The sequence below is a fragment of the Penicillium manginii genome, assembly GCF_028828005.1.
Source record: "Penicillium manginii strain IBT 31320 chromosome Unknown utg000002l:1.0-5564898.0:1.0-5567710.0, whole genome shotgun sequence".
Lineage (NCBI taxonomy): Eukaryota > Fungi > Ascomycota > Eurotiomycetes > Eurotiales > Aspergillaceae > Penicillium > Penicillium manginii.
Window position 1 is genome coordinate 3,969,876 of NW_026643103.1, and position 20,467 is coordinate 3,990,342.

Below are 20,467 nucleotides of genomic sequence, written 5' to 3' on the forward strand. Positions count from 1 at the left end.
AACATGATAGCAAGGGCCAACACGTTATCAAAGTTTTGTCTCTTCCTGAGCTATAGCATTCCGTACGAATGCACTCTCTTATCTGAGAATAACCCTATATTACCTTGATGGGAAAGATATATGAGCTTGGGCCTTTTTTTATCATGGTTTTTTTCTATCTTGTCTCATTATGGATGCAGACTAGAAGAATTGATTGAAAGTGATGATGCATGTTTCTTTGATCACACAATTTTTTGATGTAGATATTTGCGTATAAATGGGCCCTTTGTCCCTCCAAGGCATATTTGAATTCGTGAAAATATAGCCATAACGTGAATAAACCAACGCAATTGTCCTCAAATGAAGGAAAAAGATGCGTCGCTAGGAATTGAAGTCGCTTAGTCTACTTTAAGCTACTGACGAGAAATGTGTCAAGATAATTGTTTCGTCGACAAGGCTGGCATAAGTTCTTTGATACGACCTGAGAGAACATCATCAATTACTACTATCACATAAAAAACCAAGCACTCATTTTACACCCTACTCCTCCGAATACCCTGAGAAATGAGCTAACTCCCAGGGCTGGAGGGCTCGCTCTCCCCCCCAAGAACTTGAAGGCAGCAGCTGAATGCCCAGGTGCACTGCCAATGAGCCGCAAGACATCCCATCATCCTCCAACTTGAACCCAGCACATATATATAAAAGAGAATATATATACAGCCTCACCAGCAACCAAAGATAATTGACCCACGACGCCCCGGGCAACCGGCGCGATGCGCCTTTTGGCTCCTCCCTTTCTTTACCCCATGCATATTGTGGCTTGCAGAGAATCTACCCAGTATCTCAGGACGTTCCCACCACCATGCATGATCAGCGGGAGCTTTGGCCCCCACGTCCGCGATGGTTGGCCGCTTTGATTCATCGATACGATGCGATTCATCGACGTCCTGATGCTGTCAGACGTTAAGGCTTACATCATTCAACTGCGACCGAGGTCGTGCGTGCGCAAAGACTGCCGGAGAGGGCTAGCGGGTGGTAGTCAATATGTAGACTAGACCCGTCGGACTGGCTGATGGACCCGATGATGCGACCGTGCTGAGGGCTTGATGATCCTCCGGTTCGGAGGTAGGTGGTATGTACATGTAGTTACTTGGACTCGGACCGGAGGTTGAACTACAGAGTACCCCCCGAGGAATAGTGACATAGGTAGTGACCTATTTCTATGACCGGTGTCTGAGTGCGATGATATCTCATGCAAGCTCGTGCCAAATAGGATAGAACAGACAGCCTTGTCCTTTGCATATAACCGCATCTTATTTCTCGTCCCCCGTTCACCCTCGTATGGATGTTCAGTTCAGATGTAGCCTTGTGCCTTCCTGAACCAATCCGAAATCCATATCAAACCCCGCACGCAAACTGCCGGAGGAGGGTCCGTATATTATATGTGTGCTACATGTATGGAGTACATGTGAGTGATTGATTCTCTTTCCACCCATCTGACATGTTCGAAATGCCGCACTTCTTTCCAAAAGTGATATCACCAAAGGACCAAGCCAAGGTACGGATGTAGAAGTAGAGTCATCTGCAGGAAATGGATGAAAACTCAAATGGAGGTTCCAGAACACACACACTAGCAAGGATAAGTCCCAGCTATCACTCTCAGCGCTTACACAACCAAGCTTAGTGGCTATTTCCCAGTGGTGAGAAAAACGACCCTACAAAGCAATGACCAACCAAAAGGTGACCCTGCCATCTATCTCTAACTTGAGTGTGTGTGACCTAGGTATGCGAGGCCGATCATTCATTGAACTTATTTCTTTTTTCGCCGGTGACTTGCATTTTCTGAGGTACAGTACGGAGTACGGGGGAAGGGGGCTATTCAGCCAGGGCAGACTCAGCGGATAGATCTAGCCAGCCCCAAGTAAGACCTGACCTGGCGGAAAGCTCTCGTACTGGAGAAGGAATGGCTAGCTGAGTTCCAGCGGCGTTTCTGGGCTTCTTCTCTGCACAGCGTTGAGTGGCTGGAAATGTGTCCTTGGATTGAAACATGGTCGATGACGCAGGGGAGTTTGCTGCCTACCTGTTCCCCGCCATCTTCTTTCCCATGTGAAGGAAGGAGATGTGCATGTTTCAGCATAGACCCTGTCTGGCTTGTTTTGCGACCATGACAGGTCAAGTTTGAGCTAGCGACCGCTATGAGCTACGAGCTCCCACCAGTTCCAGTGGTAATTAACTAGTGCCGGTCTCAGTCCCAGCTGATATGCAAATTCTTCTTCTCCACGAGGCTATGTCCAATGATTTGGATTCTCCGAATTCAGACACTATGCGGATCATCGCGGGGTATGGTTGCAAAGGACCCAGGGCGGGGGAAGCCCGGTGGATAAGGTTAGAACCCAGTTCAGCGTGAGGATCTAGTCTAGTCCGCTGCTCCGTTTTGTACGACCTGAGCGGTAGATGTGATAAGACCGGAGGATTACGAGACTCCATGGCGGATAGGTTGTTTGCTGTGGTTGGGATTGAAAGGGTGTGCAATCGCAAGTTGGCCGGTGGAGGAGTGGAGATGGTGATGGAGGGGTTGTTGTTGGGTTGGGTTGGGTTGGGTTACTTACTGCACCTACCATCACACTTTGTCAAATGACCGAAAGTTCTGGTGGGGGGAGGGGCTCTTGATTCTTTTTTTTTTTATGCTTTTCCTTTCTTTTTCCTTTTCTTTTCTTGCCTAGCTTGAAATGAGGCTTTGACACACTAACCGTTGTGATGGAGCGTGGTCGTTTAGCCTATCCAATTCCCTCAGACGGAGTACGCAGTACGCACGTAACCTCCGGGTGATGGGTTCATCGCAATTTGCAAAATGTCTCTGGCCGCGCGGACCGCAAGGCCGGGTCCAGATGACAGGCCGAAAATTGGGGACTTGGTTTAGGCGGACTTGGTCTTGGACTTGGTCTTGGGCTTGGTCTCGGGTGGAGAACAGAGGTACATGGGGACAGGGGACACGTTTGGATCATGGGTCTTCCTAGGTGGAACGACGATGGAGAGATCGGAGGGCGATCAGCTTCGGATGACAGGAGGAAGGGTGATGAGCGATGTACGATGAGCAATAGTGATGCGCGAATGCCATAGCGTACATAGACTATGAGCGTTGGCTGCAGACGATCGAGACGATCCAATCGAGGTTGGTTCCCAGAGGTTTAGGTACCTATGGTATATGCCATATGGTATAGACTGAAACTGGGTACGGAGTACAGAGTACTCGGTTCCTCGTACTCAGTAGCCACAGTGGTATCTCGCCAGGCACGGCCATGTTGGTATAGTATGTCCACGTTGGTACCCAGCCCAGTCCCCATCTCCCCACCGCAGATGTCGGCCTGGGGACAAGATAGCGGTGACTGTACGGAGTACTCTTTACTCTTTACGTGAGACTACCTAAATATAGGCGGTCTCCATCATACTGAGCCACAAATTAAGGCCCACGGAACTGCCCGGGGTTTCCACGCGAGGGGGTCGATAATAGACAGGGGGAACCACAACAGGTACGACATCCAATAGGGCGTCCCAGAAGGCTGAGCTCACGCAGGGTTACGTGGGAGGACGAAAAAGCGCAGAAAGGGAAAAAGCAAGGCGAGAGGCGAAAAATAAAAAAGAAAAAAAGAAAAAAGAAAAATCCCGCGGTGAGCCCGCGCTATGCGGGGGGCTGCTGTTGGAGGGAAATGCCATTGCCGTAGGGTACTCCGTATTGTACACCTACCTGTACAGTACGGAGTACATGGATGCATGGGACTTGTACCCAAAGGCCCTAGAGGGCTCTGGAGGGTCCTGGAAGGTCCGATGGAATCACCGCATTGAGGACGGCGCAGGGGCAAAGGAGAAAACCCGAGGGAAAAAAAGGATAGGCGCGAATCACGGTGAGTGAAGTGACGAAGGGGGGGCGAAAGTTCAGGGCTCGGGCTTGTCTCCCCAAAGTCCTTCTGCCTCGTGTTGATTTGACTGCTGGCCCCGCCAGTGGTAGGCAGCGATTGGTGGATGACTGGAGAAGGAATAGACAAATCGGAAGTGGTGCACAGGCCGAAAATGGAGGATGTGAAGGCCCGCTGAAAGGCTGTCTAGACCAGTCAGGATGACTGAACTGCCGCTCAGTGAAGCAAGATGGGGGACGAGGCGGGTGATGGTGGTGGTCATCATGATCATGGCTATGGTCATGAGGAATGAGGTGAGGGAGGTTTAGGAAAATGGTTAAAGGAATGCAGAGAACCCAGGTGGGATGAGGTTAGGGTGAAATGTGAAGGTGAAGCAAGACGAAGCCCGCCACTGTTGGCTGATCTTTTTGTGGCGGAGTTATCAGTTCATCAATACCAGAGAGAGTGCCAATGGAATGGAATGTTCCTTTTTCGCCCCCTAAACACATAACTCCAACAAACACTAAAAATCATCGGCTCTCTCGGCCTCACTAGGGCGCTGCGCTCCCCTTCCTTCTACTTAACAACTTCCTAGTTGATGCAGTGTTGCCATTCGCTTTGCGCATTTGCTGTGCCTCACGGCATTGTCCTACCCGAAGACTATTTCTAATCATTTTCCTTCCCTGACCAATTTCTTCCAATTCCTCATCTGGTCTTTAATTCTCTGGAGGAACTCCCGATCGTTCTCGATGAAAGTGGATTCTTCGAAACGTCACCCATCTTCACGTTGGCATTCCATACAAATCTCCACCGCCTCTTCCCCTCTTCCCCCATTCCCTTTCATTCACCATTCACCTTCACATTTCCCCCCTCTCTCTATCTCTTCCCCCTCTTCAATTCTCTGGGGGGTTTGAAACCAAGTCATTGATCTTGGTAAACCCTCATCTTCTTCTCTCCCCCACTCCCACCCAACATGTTACAGCCCGACGATGTCAAGACAGATCACTATGCTGCCTTGGGCGTCTCCAAGGAAGCCGACCTAACCAAGATTCGTGGAGCCTATCGAAAGCTCGCATTGAGTCTCCACCCCGACAAGATCAAAGATGAATCACAACGTGAATCCGCACGAGAAGAATGGCATCGAGTTCAGAAAGCCTACGAGATTCTCTCTGACGACAAGGACCGATCCGCTTATGATAATGGACGAGCCAAGTTTCTCGACAAGGAAGCCAGATTGGCCGAGCTGAAGCGAGAATTACGAGAGCACCGACGAACCGATTCTTCATATGCCTCCCCACGAGGAAGTGGCAGTGCTTCGGCCCGTGAAATGCGAAATGGGCATATTGTTGAAGAACGTGTCCCAATGGAGAGCTACTTCGATGATGCGATGCGATTCACCGACGAGCCCAACCCAATGGGTCGCAAGAACGACGATTTTGGCCGTCGAACAAAGCCAAGGCCAACGGATGATAGGAGGAAGGCTCGTGTACCGACGAGTAGTCAGCGCGCGGCCAAGGACCTTCGCGAATCGACCAAGGCATCGAATGCCGACCGGGCCAAGAAGCTCGCCCGAGAGCGTCGCCACGATGCTTCTGTCAAGCATGAAGAGAAATTGGATTCCTACGGCCCTAGGATAGTGGAATCCGAAAGTGATTCTGAATTTAGTGGTCCCGAAATCTATCTACGGACTAGGGAACCCTCTTCCTCGCGACGAACTCGGGAGTCAACTCCTCGGGAATCACGATCGCGCCCGACGAAGCCGGCTCCCCGTCACCGTGACTACTATGATGAGGAGGATACTTACTCCGACGGGTACGATGCCTGGCAAAGCAAGTTCCACGGTGCCCAGGAGCATATTCAACGATCGAAGTATGAAGGAGGGGATTCTCGGCCAAGGACGTCTCGATCCCCACCTCGACGCCGTGGTTACGACGGTGAACCAGAAATGTCCGGCTCGCGGCGCGCGGCTCGGTCCTCTCAGTCAACCAGGGAACCCGATCGTTCCTCATCTCGCAACAATTCATATGACAAATTAGACTCCCGCAGTGGAGATTACTTCAAACCACCAAAGATGCCTTCCGCGACCACCTCGCCTAACGTGAAGTCGTCAATAAGACCTTCGCTGTTCACTCGTGCAACCACTGCGACCGCCACTGCTTTTACTCGGCCAAAGCGGGAAAGCTCCAGCCGCAACGATTCTAGTCTCGACCAAATGGTCCGTGAAAAGGTCCCCCCATCGCGATCATCGAAGCTGCGCAACAATGATTCCGGTTACTCCAGTTCCAGTACACCGGAGATGCCCCACAGCCATTCGCCCAAGGTGACCGCTCGCTATACAATCGATCCCGAAACAATCACCATCGAGCCTTCGAAGTATCGCATGGCATCACCCGATCGAGATCGCGAGCGGGACCATTCCACTCGCACCATGCCCCCTCGTGCAAACACCTTTACCGAGCCATCAAGCATCAAGATCCGCTCTGTGAAGCCCTCACGAACCTATACCGATGTGGAATACACTCGACGCGGTGATGTCAAGTACGCCAAGGAAATCCGCCCTAGCGATGCAACCTATTCGCCCAGTCGTTCTCAGAAGATCCCACCTTACTACACCGAACGCCATCCTCCTCCCAGCAGACGGCAGTCTACTGCTGCATAATTTAAATTAAGTAACGACAGCCTTTACGACCGTGCAATCACCTTTCTGTTCTTCCTTTTCCACCACACATAACCTCATGACCTGAAATGTCAAATGTCTTCTATTCTTGTCCATACTTTTCGTGAATTGCCTAGCGCAGTTCCTTTCGAAACCCGCACACACTGGTTTCCAACATGAATTTTTAAGGGGCCGGGAACCCACTTCTTTGCTCTACCTCTACTTGACTTCCTACTTCGATGTGGTCGAAGTCTGGTAGCAGCAACAGAGATATTTTCCTCTCTCCCCTCTCCGAGCATTGGGACGGTTCGGTTTATCGCAATGTGCATCCAAAGGCTTTCTTAGCTGGATATCACTTCGTCGGCGCAATGGGGGACTCGGATCGCATGGGATACTCTAACATATCAAATATACACACCTGACCGGCGCATTTATTCGATTGCCTGTGGTTTTTTTTTCTTGTTCTCACTGGCTTTTCATCATATCCTCATATCCTCGTTTGTTATTTTTTTCTTTCCCCTTCTCCCCTGTCTCTCTGTCTTGCCATCTATGATGTCACGTTTATCTTTTTCTTTTCTTTCTCGGAATGTATGGATTAGTGACCCCATGTGTACTAATTTCACTCAAAATAACGAGTTTTACGTTCCTTGATTGATGACCTTATGATTCTGATTTTGCCTTTGTGGTTTTCTATGAATTAGATTGTGATATAGAGTGAAAGATAAGTCATGTACCTCCTGTTATCTCTAGCTAACTCATCCCATAGAATGAAGTGAATATGCTCTTTTCAATCGATATAGCAATGGCTACGTACTGACTAGTATTATCATGACCAAGTAGATATACCACTCCCTCTGGAATGCCATGGCAGTTACAGCTGGAGGGCTTCGGGATGACATCTCTTGATAGTAGTATCAATCTGGGCCGAATATAGGCCATGGATGATATCAATTAGAGAACGAAAGTAGGCAGAGGAGGTAGTGCTTGGAACTGGCAATTCATTAAGCTAGCCCGCGAAGTGGTACTTGCCTAGTACTGGTAGCAAGAGACTGAATAGGATTCATCCCAGAAAACTTCAAGATCATCACATGGCCTGAGAAACAACCTATTGCTGCCGTGTTTCCCGACATAGCGAACAAATCGGGGTTTGCTGGTCGGTACTCTGGGGGTAGCCACAAGAGGTCTTGCCCCTCAAATGTAATCCAACTTCTATCGCTGTTTATGCCATATCCCACTTGTCGTGATCCAGATTCTTCGCTATCGGAATTATTGACCGCATGCAGTCTCTTTCCATCATCATGAGCAAACCAAAATGTGCCAACCGAAGTGTGTAGCATGCTCGAATCGGATGAATCGAATTCAATCCATTGACAGAGTTCGAGCTGAAGCTCATATAAACACTGGTTCTTAGCTATGTGCCAGACCTTGATGGACCTGTCTGAAAATGATGCTTGCCTAATTCCGTCATAAGACAAAGCAATAGACGAGGCACCTTCAACGCCAATTGCTGCTGAATCCTGGCGACTGACTGTAGATAATGCCCCTGCTTTTACGCAGAGGTATCCTAGCCTGAGCCATGTGCTATCGTCCGACCAGGACATGGATGTTATCTTTGTTTCTAGCCGAAACGTCAGCAAGCATCGTCCGTGAGCGAGACTCCAAATTTGAATGACAGTTGTCCCCGGAAATGGGTCAAAATGATGTCTATCTTCTTCGGTAGCTGATGCCAGCAAGGTCTCATCGGGAGACCATTCGAAAAGTTGGAGTAATCTACCTGATAAATCAAGCCTCAGAATCTCTTGAGTAGATATATTCAGAATTCTCACACTCCAAGAATGAAGTCCCTCGTTGGCGCTTGCTGCAATTTTGGAGCCACTCGGTGACCAAGCAAAAAGCGTAACACCACCGGGGCTCCAGATGGCATACGACAATGTAGAGATGCATCTTCTAGCAATGGGATCCCAGATTTTTATTGTACCATCTGCTACAGATGCAACCCAGGCTCCGTGTGGTGCCCAGGATAACAGAGCAGCTTTGGATCCAATAAGCGATATCGGATGTGATTGAGATTTCAGGATCGGCTCTGCGGTGTTCCCTTGAAATATCCGGAGTGTCAGTTCGTTAGGACTTGTCCCATCAAATGATACTACTGCAAGCGATTTTCTATCATTGGACCAAGCAATAGATAGTACTTGTCCATCAGGCCTATCGACTGATGGAGTATATTGACAATCAGAGTCACTGGAAGTGTCCCAAATTCGTGTAGTTCCATCGCTTGATTGCGAAAGAAGTCGATTCCCATTCTGTGACCAGGACACGGACCGAATCATATTCGTGTGTCCTCTCAGAAGGAACATGCACTGTGCTGTGATCGGATCCCAGATTCTGACTGTAGAACCATCAGTGCCAGACGCGAGCCGAGTTCCATCGGGAGACCATGCGAAGCACAAGACATAATTGAGGCGTGATAGTCTCCCAAATTTTGATTGTACCTCTCAATGCTGTCGATGCAAGGTTCAAGTTTTTTCTATCCTCCGAGCAACATATTTTCGGCGGTGGTGTTTTATGAAATCTATTCTTGGGCAGAATATATGGTTTAGTGACTCCATCTGAACATTGACCTTCTATGCGTAAAAGCTGCTTGGGGTCGAATGAAGGTAGAGCCCATACCACTAGCCCGCCCTCTAACTCTGACACAATACGAGTGCCATCTGAGTCGTGTACCCACTCAAAAGCCCCAATTGAAACCCCACGTCCCAGGTCTAGTTTTGCGATGCATTGGCCAGTGTCTGTATTCCAAATATCAATTGAAACTTCGCCTTTGATTGCAAGGCGAATGTCATCGTGTGACCAGGTAATAGTCCCACCTCCCCCCGAATAGTTGATATACATTGGCCAGTGTCCGTATCCCAAATCTTGGTTGTGGATTTTAAAACAATCATGTCATAATCTCTATTCTTAAATAATCTTCTGGGAATGTACTCGCGAGTCGGCGGTTTCGAGATTCTCCTTCGGGACAGAGATTGTGTAGCAAGTCGAGCACCGGAAAATGACCAGACAGCAGAGTCGATACCTGCATCGTTATTCAATTTCGACACACATTTGCCGGTTTTCAGATCCCATATCTGGCTAATTTTTTCGAAGAAACTGAATGATGCAAGGCGAGTGCGATCGTGCGACCACGCAATCTCAGAAACTTGATGGTGACTTGTCTCGAGTTTTGAGATGCATTGACCAGTCTCCAGATTGGAAACCTCAATTAAATTACCCTGAAACTTTGACACAGCCCATCCTTGGATGTGTCGGACAACCGTTTGACTGTTCCAAGAATTTCCCTCAAGAATTTGAAGGCAAGAACTCCAATCGTTCTCGAGTCCAGTATTCCCCACAATGGTTGCCCACTTTGGCATTTCATTCTGATAGCAATCTCTAGTCATGCTGCTGAAGGGGCTAAAGAGCAAAGGTGAACAGTAAACCTGTAAAGGCTTACACTCTATTGCATGCTTGAAATATTGAAAGAAGCGTAAAGCATCGTGAGCGCGCCTGATAACTTCTGCCGATCTGTTCATTCTCTGTCGTAGTAATCAGCCATCAGTAATTAATTCTGAAGAGAAAGTAACTAGTACTAGTGGAGCCTACCAGAAGTAAGGCATCGAGCTCCAAAATTGCAAAGATGCCCTCTGATATTGTGCCAAGAAGGCTGAGAGCTTCAAGCCAGTAAAGATACATATGCCGGAGAAACTTGTCGATTCTCCCATTCTCTTCAAAATCACCACTTGCAATTATGGTGCGACTAGTACAATGTCGAAGATGACTAGACCAATAAACACATGCATACTCTGCAGGTGCCAATGGGCTTGGGGTGGGTGTTTGGACAGCTTGAATTGAAAGACTCGGCAGCTTGATATCGAATATATCGCGTCGAAGCGTGTTTTCCATAGCTTTGAAGCAAAGAAGAAAAATATTGTGATGCTCTGCTTCCAGGCCCATAGGGAAAACCTGGGAAAATGCAGTTTTCAAGAGGAAGTCTTTCGCAGACTGATGGACAAAGACAATGGCATTAGTATCTTTCTGTAAAGCCAAAAAAGAGCCACAAAGAGCTATGATCTCGGCTATAGCCTCGAAGTCACCTGTGAAAACCTGAGGTAGCTCGACGCAAGACTGAAGCTCATCAAGAGTAATGGGGCGATAGACTATTGACATGGTAGCTAACATCTGTTTGCAGAGCTTTGCGTCATCTGATTTTTGGACTTGCTCCATCATCCTGCCATATAGTGCATTCAGACCCGGTGGCAGCCCCCTCACTCTCTCCAGAGCGCGCCATCGAGGAGTTCGGCCAAGTTCATGGCAGACTAAAGACACCCAGAGAAAGGTATCTTGCGAATGTGACAATAGATACTGGCCGATCTCATGCCGAGTCTCATCATTGTACTTCTTCAGCACGGCTAGTTGATTAACCTTATGCTGAATGAAGCTCTTCACGGCTTCGGACACAGACGCTTCGTTTAGCTCAAGCGAGATCGGCGTTACTTCAGTCACAATTTGAAGAGGCTCACATATCTCAGGCCAATTGCGGCTAGTAACGACCCACTTCACCCGCTGACTTGAAGCTGACTGTTGGACGATGAAGTCGATGAGTGAGGATAGCCCTGTTGTGCATTCGTCTAGCGCGTCGACTAACAAATATGTGCAGGTCAATTCCTCCAGGATATCAGTGAGAATACCTGTCAGGGCGCTCCATGAATTGATGTCATCAAAAAGCCGTTTGCCACTTTGCTCATATTTCGCTCGTACATGAGAGAGAAGAGCTGGCCTTTTCAGCACGAGGTAATAGATTAGGCCGCGAAGCACTGCAGTTGCGGTGTTGATCCTTGGATCAGTTGCCTGGCAGAAAAAGAACGAGATACTGGTATCCTCTTCAGCAGCACTTGTTATTTCGTCGATTATGCCACACAGAAGCATTGTTTTGCCTTTACCGGGATCTCCCCTGATCCAGAGGAGAGTACCTTGGTCGTTCTGCCATTGCTTGAACTGGCCATTCTCGAGAATCCAGCGGTATGAGTCTTTTAACAGTCCTCCATTGGTCGCTTGAATACGATTCTTGTCATCATACGGGTTGGTTGTCCGAAGGTCCCGCAAGCATTCCTGATTTAAGAGGGATTCCGATTGTACTACATCAGATAGCCGCTCCATTTAGTCTCGTCCTGATGACACACCTATGTTTAGGGGCTCCAACTTACCAAAGTTTGCAGTTATGTTGCCATGGTTCTGCTCCAACTGAATCCCATAGTTCGAAGCTCTTTGCGATGCAATGGCTGCCATGATCCTAGCCAGAGTCGCCTGAGATTGCGGCTGAGTTGGCAGCGCATAAATACTATTGGCCCCCACCATCAGGTGACCTGCAGATTATACCAGGACAGGCTTACCTGCAGGGCTGCATGCATATACAATTTGGAAAATAACATGAATATAAATGGCAAGAACGATCGATATAAACAGTGAGACTAAAACTAGTTATGTACAGTGCTTTGACGGGCAAAGCAAGGACCAAGTAAAAATAATCAATAAGAAGCAAAAGGGTATTCCAAACAACAGTAATTTCAGAAGTGAAACGATCGGATCAACCGCTCAGGCCTGCAGCAGCCGAGCTTGTTTAGAGTCAATGAATTGACTGAATACTGTTCTACGGAAGCCGCTTTAACGCAAGCTGATCTAACGTAGTAACATCATGATAGCAACGCACGCTCAGTTTAGACTAGAACGTAGAAAACGCACATCTGGAAAAGTATATTGTTAGTATTCGTCAAGTGACAGTGGTCTCAAAGGACAGGAAAACTTACAATCGACAGTCCCGAGATCATCGAAAACCAGAAAAAGACGTTCTGTTACAGGGTCAGTACATGCTCATGCAGTAATGTCAGAAAATCTTACGTTGAGGGTGGTTCGTCCCTTGAAGAAACGAGACTTCTGAACTGCGACGATAGGGAGCTGGAGCATCATAGCGCCAAATCCATATCCACGCAGCTTCTTGGTGATGCAGCTCATGACCAATTCATGGAAGACGGAGCTTACCAAAAAGGTAATGAGCATGGCAACTGGCTGGGAGAAGCGGGATCGGGATGGGAAATAGACGTGGCGAAAGAGGAAGTGGTGAACGGGAACATTCCACTCTCTCGAAAACTCGAGCCTAAAGAGACATGGGGTGAGAAAAACTCGGAACAATAGAAGCTTGATACATACCAATCACAGGAATTCCACCAGTCAGAGTAAAAGTGACGGTCCGCAAAGCGAGTGAGTTCGGCAAAGGCGCCCAAAACATACTCGAAGATGACCAGGAACACGAGCAGGAAAGTGATCATGAAGGGGAAGAGGAGCATGCTGATGGTTTCGGCCAGAACGAGCGCCTTGTCAGTGGTACTCTCAAAGGTCTCAAGCTGGAGATGGGCCTCGGTGAGAACGGGTAGGATGAATTCTTCGCTGGTCAGAGTCAACAGGAAGATGCATCCGAATACAGCGAGGGCCTTCCATCCGATTTCTGCCCAGCGGCGCTCTTGGCGACGAGGATACTCGAGCTCATAACACAATGTCGGACAGAAGAGAAAGTCTATGTAGTTGCCAGCGGTAAGATTTTGTGGGTAGGAGATGTTACCCAGTGGCGAGGTCAACTCTGTAGCCAGATCCTCACGCAGACGAGCTAATGGCTCATCAGGTTGGTTATCATCATCGTGTAGCTTCATCGACGGCCGGCGCCGGTTTGGTTCCGGGTAGCGGACGGCGGTTGGGGAGCTGGGCGGAAGGGACCCGGTCTTGTCTAGATCATTTAGTCGGCTCTCGGTCTGACTCAAGTGACCATTGTAGAAGGCATAAGAATGAAGCTTCATGAGTAATGTCAGGGTGTGAAGTGTGAAGAAGACCTGGGCGGTCCAGGTCCAGAGGCGCATGAATGGCCAGCTAAAATCCAAGCAAACATCAGCGATCTATTGACATACACGCAAGAGGAACGCTTAGAGGCCAATCAACTTACTTGATCCACAGAGCAAGCCAGAGTATTTCACCCATGCATTGCACCATCATACCACCACGAGACCAGTGCAGCCATTTGGGGCCGCTTCGGTAGAGCTTCTGGAGGGGCAGGACAAGGCCTGAGGTGGCTACCATAGCTAGGTCCGTGAGACCAAGCTCTACCACATTTGTAGATAGCAGACTCCAGACTCGGATTCGCAGCGGGTATCCTGTATCCTTCACGTTGCGCAGGACAGTTGTCATCACCATGATAAACAGGCTAATCCAAAACAGAACGAAGAACCCTCGGAAGTTATGGTAATCGCTATCAGGATCAAAGTGAGACACCCGTGGCATATAGTAGATCGTGTAGAATAGGCGATTCCGAGCCCTCACTTGTTTCCGAGCTGTCGAAATTGAATGCGCCGACGGAGGTGCATCTTCAGGAACGGGGGTTGATCGGCCACTGCGGCGAGGAGCGGGCGTTAACCATTGAGCGCTGCAGCAGTACGAGGGGAAAATAAGAGACAGAAAGTTACTTACCTATTGTCCAAGGCCAGCTTGTCCACTGGGGTGTTGAGGCTTACGTCCGACTTCTGGGACTGGAGGGGAACGGGACGAGACCGCAGTGCGGACGAGTCATTATGGGAGACGGCGCTGGACATCTCCAGAGTAGGAACAGAATTGAAAGACGAGAAACACGTTTCACATCAGAAGTGACTGTGAGGGATCCTAGGAAATGGAGAGAGAGGGAGTGCTAAGTGACGAATGTTTTGAGGGGAGAAGCGCCGAGTCCGAAAAACGGGGCTGAACAACTAACTACGTCAACGGTCAGCCTTACAGAAATAGCAATAATATTCGGATTTGATCGGCTTTGATTTGATGCATTTCAGCAGGGCTAGGCAGGATTCCAACCAAGTTTAAAATCATGGCATTATGGAATTTTTAGGAAATGACCAATGCGACCAAATGAGCATGCATATATCCCTGGCAAGTTGAATCAAGAGTGGTACGGCTCTTTCACGGAACCTCCGCGGATCTTCAGAAGCCACCGAGTAATTTACGTCACTGACGGTATGCAAAGTCTCTCACCGCCGTGTCTAATCCACCGCCCCAGATAATCAGGCAGAATGACATGACCAAGGCGGTGCTGTATCATGTGACTACCCGCACAGTCAGCATCCCCGTTCATTCCTCTTTGAGACTAGCGTACCCTGCCAAGAAGCCAGGTCAACCCAAGTCACGGGCCATAATAAAGCACAATCCAGACCGGACGCTGGATTGCTTCATACCTCGCGTTCTCTAGCTCAGCTCAGCTCATCTGCCTTGGATCCCTCCGCGGATCCCCTTTTCTTATACCCCCTCATTGACCACTTCGCCCCTTGACCCCGCCGGGGGTTGTGGCCGCCATGTCATCCCGTACGTTGCTGCCCGCCGCCCCTCCTCCCCTGAAGCTACGGGTCTCTAATGCACTTCTTTACCAACAGTCAAGCAATTCATTCGAAATGTCCGCTCTGCCAAGACAATTGCCGATGAGCGGGCTGTTATTCAGAAAGAGAGTGCTGCGATTCGGGCCTCGTTCCGAGAAGAGAGCCACGACTCTGGCGTTCGGTTCGTTCCATTTACCTTCTTCGTTGCCAATGCCTACCTCTAATTGCGCTGCAGGAGGAACAATGTCGCCAAGTTGCTGTACCTATTCACCCTCGGAGAACGGACTCACTTCGGTCAGATCGAATGTCTGAAGTTGCTCGCGTCGCACCGATTCGCCGACAAGCGCCTGGGCTACCTAGGAACGATGCTGCTGTTGGATGAGAACCAGGAGGTTCTGACACTTGTAACGAACTCTTTGAAGAAGTGAGTGGCCCTGGAAAGCGGAAACATCCCAGGGGTTCTCCTCAATGCTAACAGCCCGCAGTGACCTCGGCCACTCAAACCAGTATATCGTCGGTCTCGCCCTTTGCGCACTCGGCAACATCGCTTCCGTTGAAATGTCTCGTGACCTTTTCCTCGAAGTCGAAAACCTCATGTCAACTGCGAACCCTTACATTCGCCGGAAAGCGGCCATCTGTGCCATGCGGATATGTCGCAAGGTCCCCGATCTATACGAACACTTCCTCGAGAAAGCCAAGACCCTTCTTGGTGACCGCAACCACGGTGTCCTGATTTGCGGTCTCACATTTGCGACAGATCTTTGTGAAGCGGAGGAGGAAGAGGAGGGCCCCGAGGGTGTGATCGAGATGTTCCGGCCACTCGCCGGGGGCCTCGTCCGCGCATTGAAGGGACTGACGACATCGGGTTACGCCCCAGAGCACGACGTTTCAGGTATCACAGATCCATTCCTTCAAGTCAAGATTCTCCGTTTCTTGCGCGTATTGGGCCGAGGAGACGCGGCTACCAGTGAAATGATCAACGATATTCTGGCCCAGGTGGCAACCAACACCGACTCTTCGAAGAACGTCGGTAACTCTATTCTATACGAAGCCGTCCTCACTATTCTTGATATTGAAGCAGACTCGGGATTGAGGGTTCTGGGTGTCAACATCCTGGGTAAGTTCTTGGCGAACAAGGACAACAACATTCGCTACGTTGCTTTGAACACTCTGAACAAGGTCGTTGCCATCGAACCCAACGCGGTGCAAAGACATCGCAATACTATTCTGGAATGTCTGCGTGATCCCGATATCAGCATTCGCCGGCGAGCGCTCGATCTCAGCTTCATGTTGATCAACGAAGGCAATGTGCGCGTGCTCGTACGGGAGCTCCTGGCTTTCCTGGAAGGGGCCGATAACGAATTCAAGCCGTCTATGACAACCCAGATCGGTATTGCCGCAGACCGATTTGCGCCCAACAAGCGCTGGCATATGGACACCATCCTCCGAGTTCTCAAGCTGGCTGGGAACTACGTCAAGGAACAGATTCTTTCCTCCTTTGTCCGTCTAATTGCGACTACCCCCGAGCTGCAGACATATGCCGTTCAGAAGCTTTATTCTTCCTTGAAGGAGGATATTTCTCAAGAGGGTCTAACTCTTGCCGCGACTTGGTCTATTGGTGAATACGCCGATAGCCTCTTACAGGGTGGCCAGTACGAAGAGGAGGAACTGGTCAAGGAGGTTCGGGAAAGTGATATTGTCGACCTTTTCACAAACATTCTCAACAGCACCTACGCCACTCAGATTGTGATTGAATATATCATTACCGCATCCATGAAACTCACCGTGCGCATGACAGATGCCTCCCAGATTGAGCGTCTCCGTCGCTTCCTTAGCAGCCGAACCGCCGATTTGAGTGTTGAGATCCAGCAGCGTGCCGTCGAATACACCAACCTGTTTGGATACGACCAAATCCGACGTGGTGTTCTGGAACGTATGCCTGCTCCCGAGATTCGTGAGGAACAACGTGTGCTTGGTGCTCCGACAGCCAAGAAGCGCCAGAGCAAGATTGTTCGCGGCAAGTCCACCAAGACGGCTAAGCCTACTGCTGATCACGACTTGCTTCTTGATCTGATGGGTGGTTCTGATGCCCCTGTCACTAGCCCAACATCTCATAGCTCAAACACCGCCGATCTGCTGGCAGATATTCTTGGCGGAGACTCGGGTTTGTCATCGCCCGCCCCTACGCCCGCCCCTCAAGGTTCCTCGAACAAGAACGATATCATGGATCTCTTTGGCTCGAGCGGTGCCTCGCCTTCTCCCCAGCCAGTCCAGCAATCCTCTTCGGGGCTTGACTTGCTGGGAGGTGGAATGGGTGCTTCCGCGCCCTCGCCTGCTGCCTCGCCTGCTCCTGTCGCTGCTTCAACTCCCGCACACAATGTTTACAGCAAGGATGGTTTGGTGCTTGCCCTCCAAGTCCAGCGCAGTGGGGCTACTGCTCAGATCGTGGCCAAGTTCCGCAATGAGTCTAACTTCGAGCGTCTCTCCCATGTTGGTTTGCAGGCTGCCGTACCGAAGAGCCAAAAGCTACAGCTGAGCGCTATCAGCAAGGCTGAGCTGGATGCCGGTGATGAAGGCGTGCAGACGCTACGTGTGACAGCACTTAATGGGGTATGTCCTTGTCCTTCAGTTTCTTCTTATATCTCATCATAGCTAACCTTCTCGTTCAGGCTCTTCCTCCCAAGCTCCGCATCCGTTTCCGAGTGACTTCTTCCCGGGACGGTGGAGACCCAGTTACCGACCAAGTGGATTGGTCCGAGCCATGAGCTCAGCAATGAGCAGCTCCATTTGTGGCGTTGATATTGGCACCTGGCCTTGACCTCGAACGTATCTAAGAAATGGGAATGTGAAAATAGAGCCCATAAAAGTCTGGGTCTTCTCTGACCAATGGACATTTTAATGCCTTTCCCCTTTGCTCCCCCCAAAACACAACTATGCTCTATACACATCCTAGTATCTTGCCCGCTTTTTATTTATTTTCCTGCCCAGCCCCACACCCCCATCTAGACTTTTATTTACTTTACTCTTGGTTTCTTGTTGCTTTACTCTAAGGGTGGGGTTCTTCCATGTACATGTTTTGTTAGCAGATGATTAGTTAGCGCATGGGCAAGAGTGCATGTATGCATGGTGCAAAACAATCTATTCAAATCCGCAGTTAATTTCCAAGGTTCCAAGTTGAATGTGCTGTAAGATGCCTCTTTCCACTTCGGGCTCCGGTACCACTACTCATTCCAGATTGAAATACGGGCCTTTGCGATGGTTTAAATACGAGACTTGGTAGTTTAATCAGTAATGAGAGAGTCTCAATTCTGTGTTTGTTAATAGTAGATATCTAGACTGCCAAGAGACCTAGGGTGAACCAAACTGTACCAACAAGAAAGCCGAAAAGCTCGAAAGACAGCCGACGCAGGTTGCGGGTCTATTCCAAAACAAAAAGGAGAATAAAAACAGGCCTAATGCAGACATACGGCGTATATAAACGAGCAGAAAAATGAAAGCGTGATCGAACTCCAAAGCCCAACGCAAGAACAGATGCAATGTCGTATCCATAGGCAAAGTAAAGCTAAGAGCTAGCTCAGGAAAAATCTGGATTTTCTGGGGATAAACAGATCAAGTTCGGATGTTATAAAAAATATCATCTTCGGGGTACTGTCATGAACGTGTTCAGATTAGTGGTGCTCGATCGGGTCCTCGGGAAGTAGGACCTCGCCATCCCGTCTATGACTCGGTAGACAGGCCTTGAGAGGGGGCTGAATGATGTCGTTGAAGAGGAAGGTGCCGTAGACGAGCAGACCGAATCCGACGACTTGGAGCCACTTGAAAGATTCCCAGCCCAGGCCCAATGAGACAATCCAAATGAATAGAGTGCGGCAAGTGTCAATTGTGCTGCGGGAGGTGGCGGAGACGGTACGGGTGACCGAGAGACCAAAGAAGTTGAAGCCACTATTTGAGAAATTAGTAAGATAATTCCTAGCATGAGACAAAGAACGTGGAAGAGGGAAGAAGCTCACCCAATGCTGATCATGATCAAGATGCTGGAGATAGCCACAGCGCGGTTGCTGACCATCTCATAGATACCTTCCTTCATGTCGAAGTAGCCGTATTGACCCGCGTCCGTGCTTCCAACAGCAGCATACATAATAAGCATACCAAGGAAGGTGACGGAGAAGCCGAAAATACCCTCCCAGCCCACGACCTCAATGGGGTCCATGGCATAGTTCTCCAGTATCCACTCTTCCAACACGAACTGCGACGCTGTGAAGATCTGCGCCGCCGCAATAAGAAGAACACCGACGACAGTCCGTACTGCCTCGGGGGTGCCAGCAGTTTCGGAAGAGATCTCATCGTCCTGGGTAAGATCATGGCCACTATCACCGCTGAAGAGTGCACCGGCGAGACCGACCAGTGCCACGCCAGTGACGACAACGAAGAGAGCGCTCCACTGATACAGATAGAGCTTGCGGCGGAGGAATAAAACGCTGAAAAGACCGACGAAGAGGACTAAAGCCCCACGGGTCATTTGGTAAATGCTTGCAGCAACAAAGAGCAAGCCCACGTTCATGAGAGTTGTGCCAGTAATGTCACAGGTGGACGGCGCAGCGAGGAGAAGGATTCTCCATCCGCGGAGAGGAATCCGGTCTTCATCTTCGTCTACAGGCTTGATGTTCCCTTGATCAGCAGGCCCGTCGAGCGTGCGGTCTTCGTCGTCATCTTCGAGGCCGCCGTCTTCACCGCGAATCGGGCGATATCCACCCGCGAGAAGAGGGGACTGGTCCCCGGAGAGACGGGGAGCAACGTATTTCTTGTAAAGAATGGAAAGACCGATGACTAGCCAGCAGCCCATCTCGCCGATGAACATTTGCGCGCTGTTTGAGGAAACAATCGTCAGCCGTTAAACTCCGAGTCGTGTGACCGTGTTTCAGGGTCGCTGGATAGCTCGAACGAGTTAGCTGCACTTACGTCTGAATGACAGGCTGTTCGAATAACTTGGGATCATTGGTATCACAGTCGCGGACACATTGCATGTCCTATAATCAACCTGGTTAGCTGGGGAGCCCGTCATATTTCTCCCGACATGGAGTTCCTCAAGGTCCTGAAAGTCCCCCAAACGCACCTGGAACTTGTTAAGAATAGTGTTGCATACCCCGGTCACGAGCATCATCGTGACCAGGAAGGGAATAATAGCCTGGCTCGCCATGGTGTCCTTTCTGTGAAGAACGAGGGGAGATGGGGAGGCGAGGTTGAAACAAAGCGGAGAACCTTAGCTTATCGGGGATGGACCCAAAGATAAGCCCAGCTGACGTGACCGCCTGAGGATCATCCGAAGTAGCCAATCAGCATCCACGAAAGTGGGAATGTACTTGAGGAAGGCACGAGGTCGAGGTAGGCAACCGCAACCAACAGCAAACAAAACAAAAAAAAGGAAGGAGTGAAAAAGAAACAAACAAAAGAATGCCGAGTGCTGGAGTCGATCTTCTGACCTGGACAAAAAACCAAAAATTGCAAAA

General features: G+C 49.6%; 6 protein-coding genes across 6 annotated transcripts; 2 read left to right on the forward strand and 4 right to left on the reverse strand.

The window, feature by feature from the left end:
• Positions 1 to 3,912: 3,912 nt before the first annotated feature.
• On the reverse strand, positions 3,913 to 4,176 carry N7533_002774 (uncharacterized protein; the record flags this gene model as incomplete). The annotated part of the gene is made up of 1 exon (XM_057099424.1): positions 3,913 to 4,176. The coding sequence occupies one exon, from the start codon at positions 4,174 to 4,176 to the stop codon at positions 3,913 to 3,915; it is 264 nt and encodes an 87-aa protein (XP_056964560.1).
• A 669-nt stretch (positions 4,177 to 4,845) lies between these two features.
• On the forward strand, positions 4,846 to 6,531 carry N7533_002775 (J domain-containing protein; the record flags this gene model as incomplete). The annotated part of the gene is made up of 1 exon (XM_057099425.1): positions 4,846 to 6,531. One exon carries the CDS (start codon positions 4,846 to 4,848, stop codon positions 6,529 to 6,531), a length of 1,686 nt encoding a protein of 561 aa, XP_056964561.1.
• Positions 6,532 to 7,529: 998 nt separating this feature from the next.
• N7533_002776 (uncharacterized protein) lies at positions 7,530 to 11,850 on the reverse strand (the record flags this gene model as incomplete). The annotated part of the gene is made up of 4 exons (XM_057099426.1): positions 7,530 to 8,888; positions 9,396 to 10,100; positions 10,168 to 11,699; positions 11,745 to 11,850. 4 exons carry the CDS (start codon positions 11,848 to 11,850, stop codon positions 7,530 to 7,532), a joined length of 3,702 nt encoding a protein of 1,233 aa, XP_056964562.1.
• Positions 11,851 to 12,278: 428 nt separating this feature from the next.
• On the reverse strand, positions 12,279 to 14,195 carry N7533_002777 (putative sterol o-acyltransferase (APE2); the record flags this gene model as incomplete). Its single annotated transcript, XM_057099427.1, has 6 exons — positions 12,279 to 12,305; positions 12,369 to 12,410; positions 12,460 to 12,715; positions 12,769 to 13,479; positions 13,553 to 13,996; positions 14,074 to 14,195. 6 exons carry the CDS (start codon positions 14,193 to 14,195, stop codon positions 12,279 to 12,281), a joined length of 1,602 nt encoding a protein of 533 aa, XP_056964563.1.
• Positions 14,196 to 14,939: 744 nt separating this feature from the next.
• On the forward strand, positions 14,940 to 17,725 carry N7533_002778 (AP-1 complex subunit gamma; the record flags this gene model as incomplete). Its single annotated transcript, XM_057099428.1, has 5 exons — positions 14,940 to 14,949; positions 15,018 to 15,141; positions 15,196 to 15,384; positions 15,446 to 17,570; positions 17,630 to 17,725. 5 exons carry the CDS (start codon positions 14,940 to 14,942, stop codon positions 17,723 to 17,725), a joined length of 2,544 nt encoding a protein of 847 aa, XP_056964564.1.
• A 903-nt stretch (positions 17,726 to 18,628) lies between these two features.
• N7533_002779 (putative nucleotide-sugar transporter) lies at positions 18,629 to 20,157 on the reverse strand (the record flags this gene model as incomplete). Its single annotated transcript, XM_057099429.1, has 4 exons — positions 18,629 to 18,902; positions 18,971 to 19,825; positions 19,920 to 19,987; positions 20,074 to 20,157. 4 exons carry the CDS (start codon positions 20,155 to 20,157, stop codon positions 18,629 to 18,631), a joined length of 1,281 nt encoding a protein of 426 aa, XP_056964565.1.
• Positions 20,158 to 20,467: the final 310 nt, after the last annotated feature.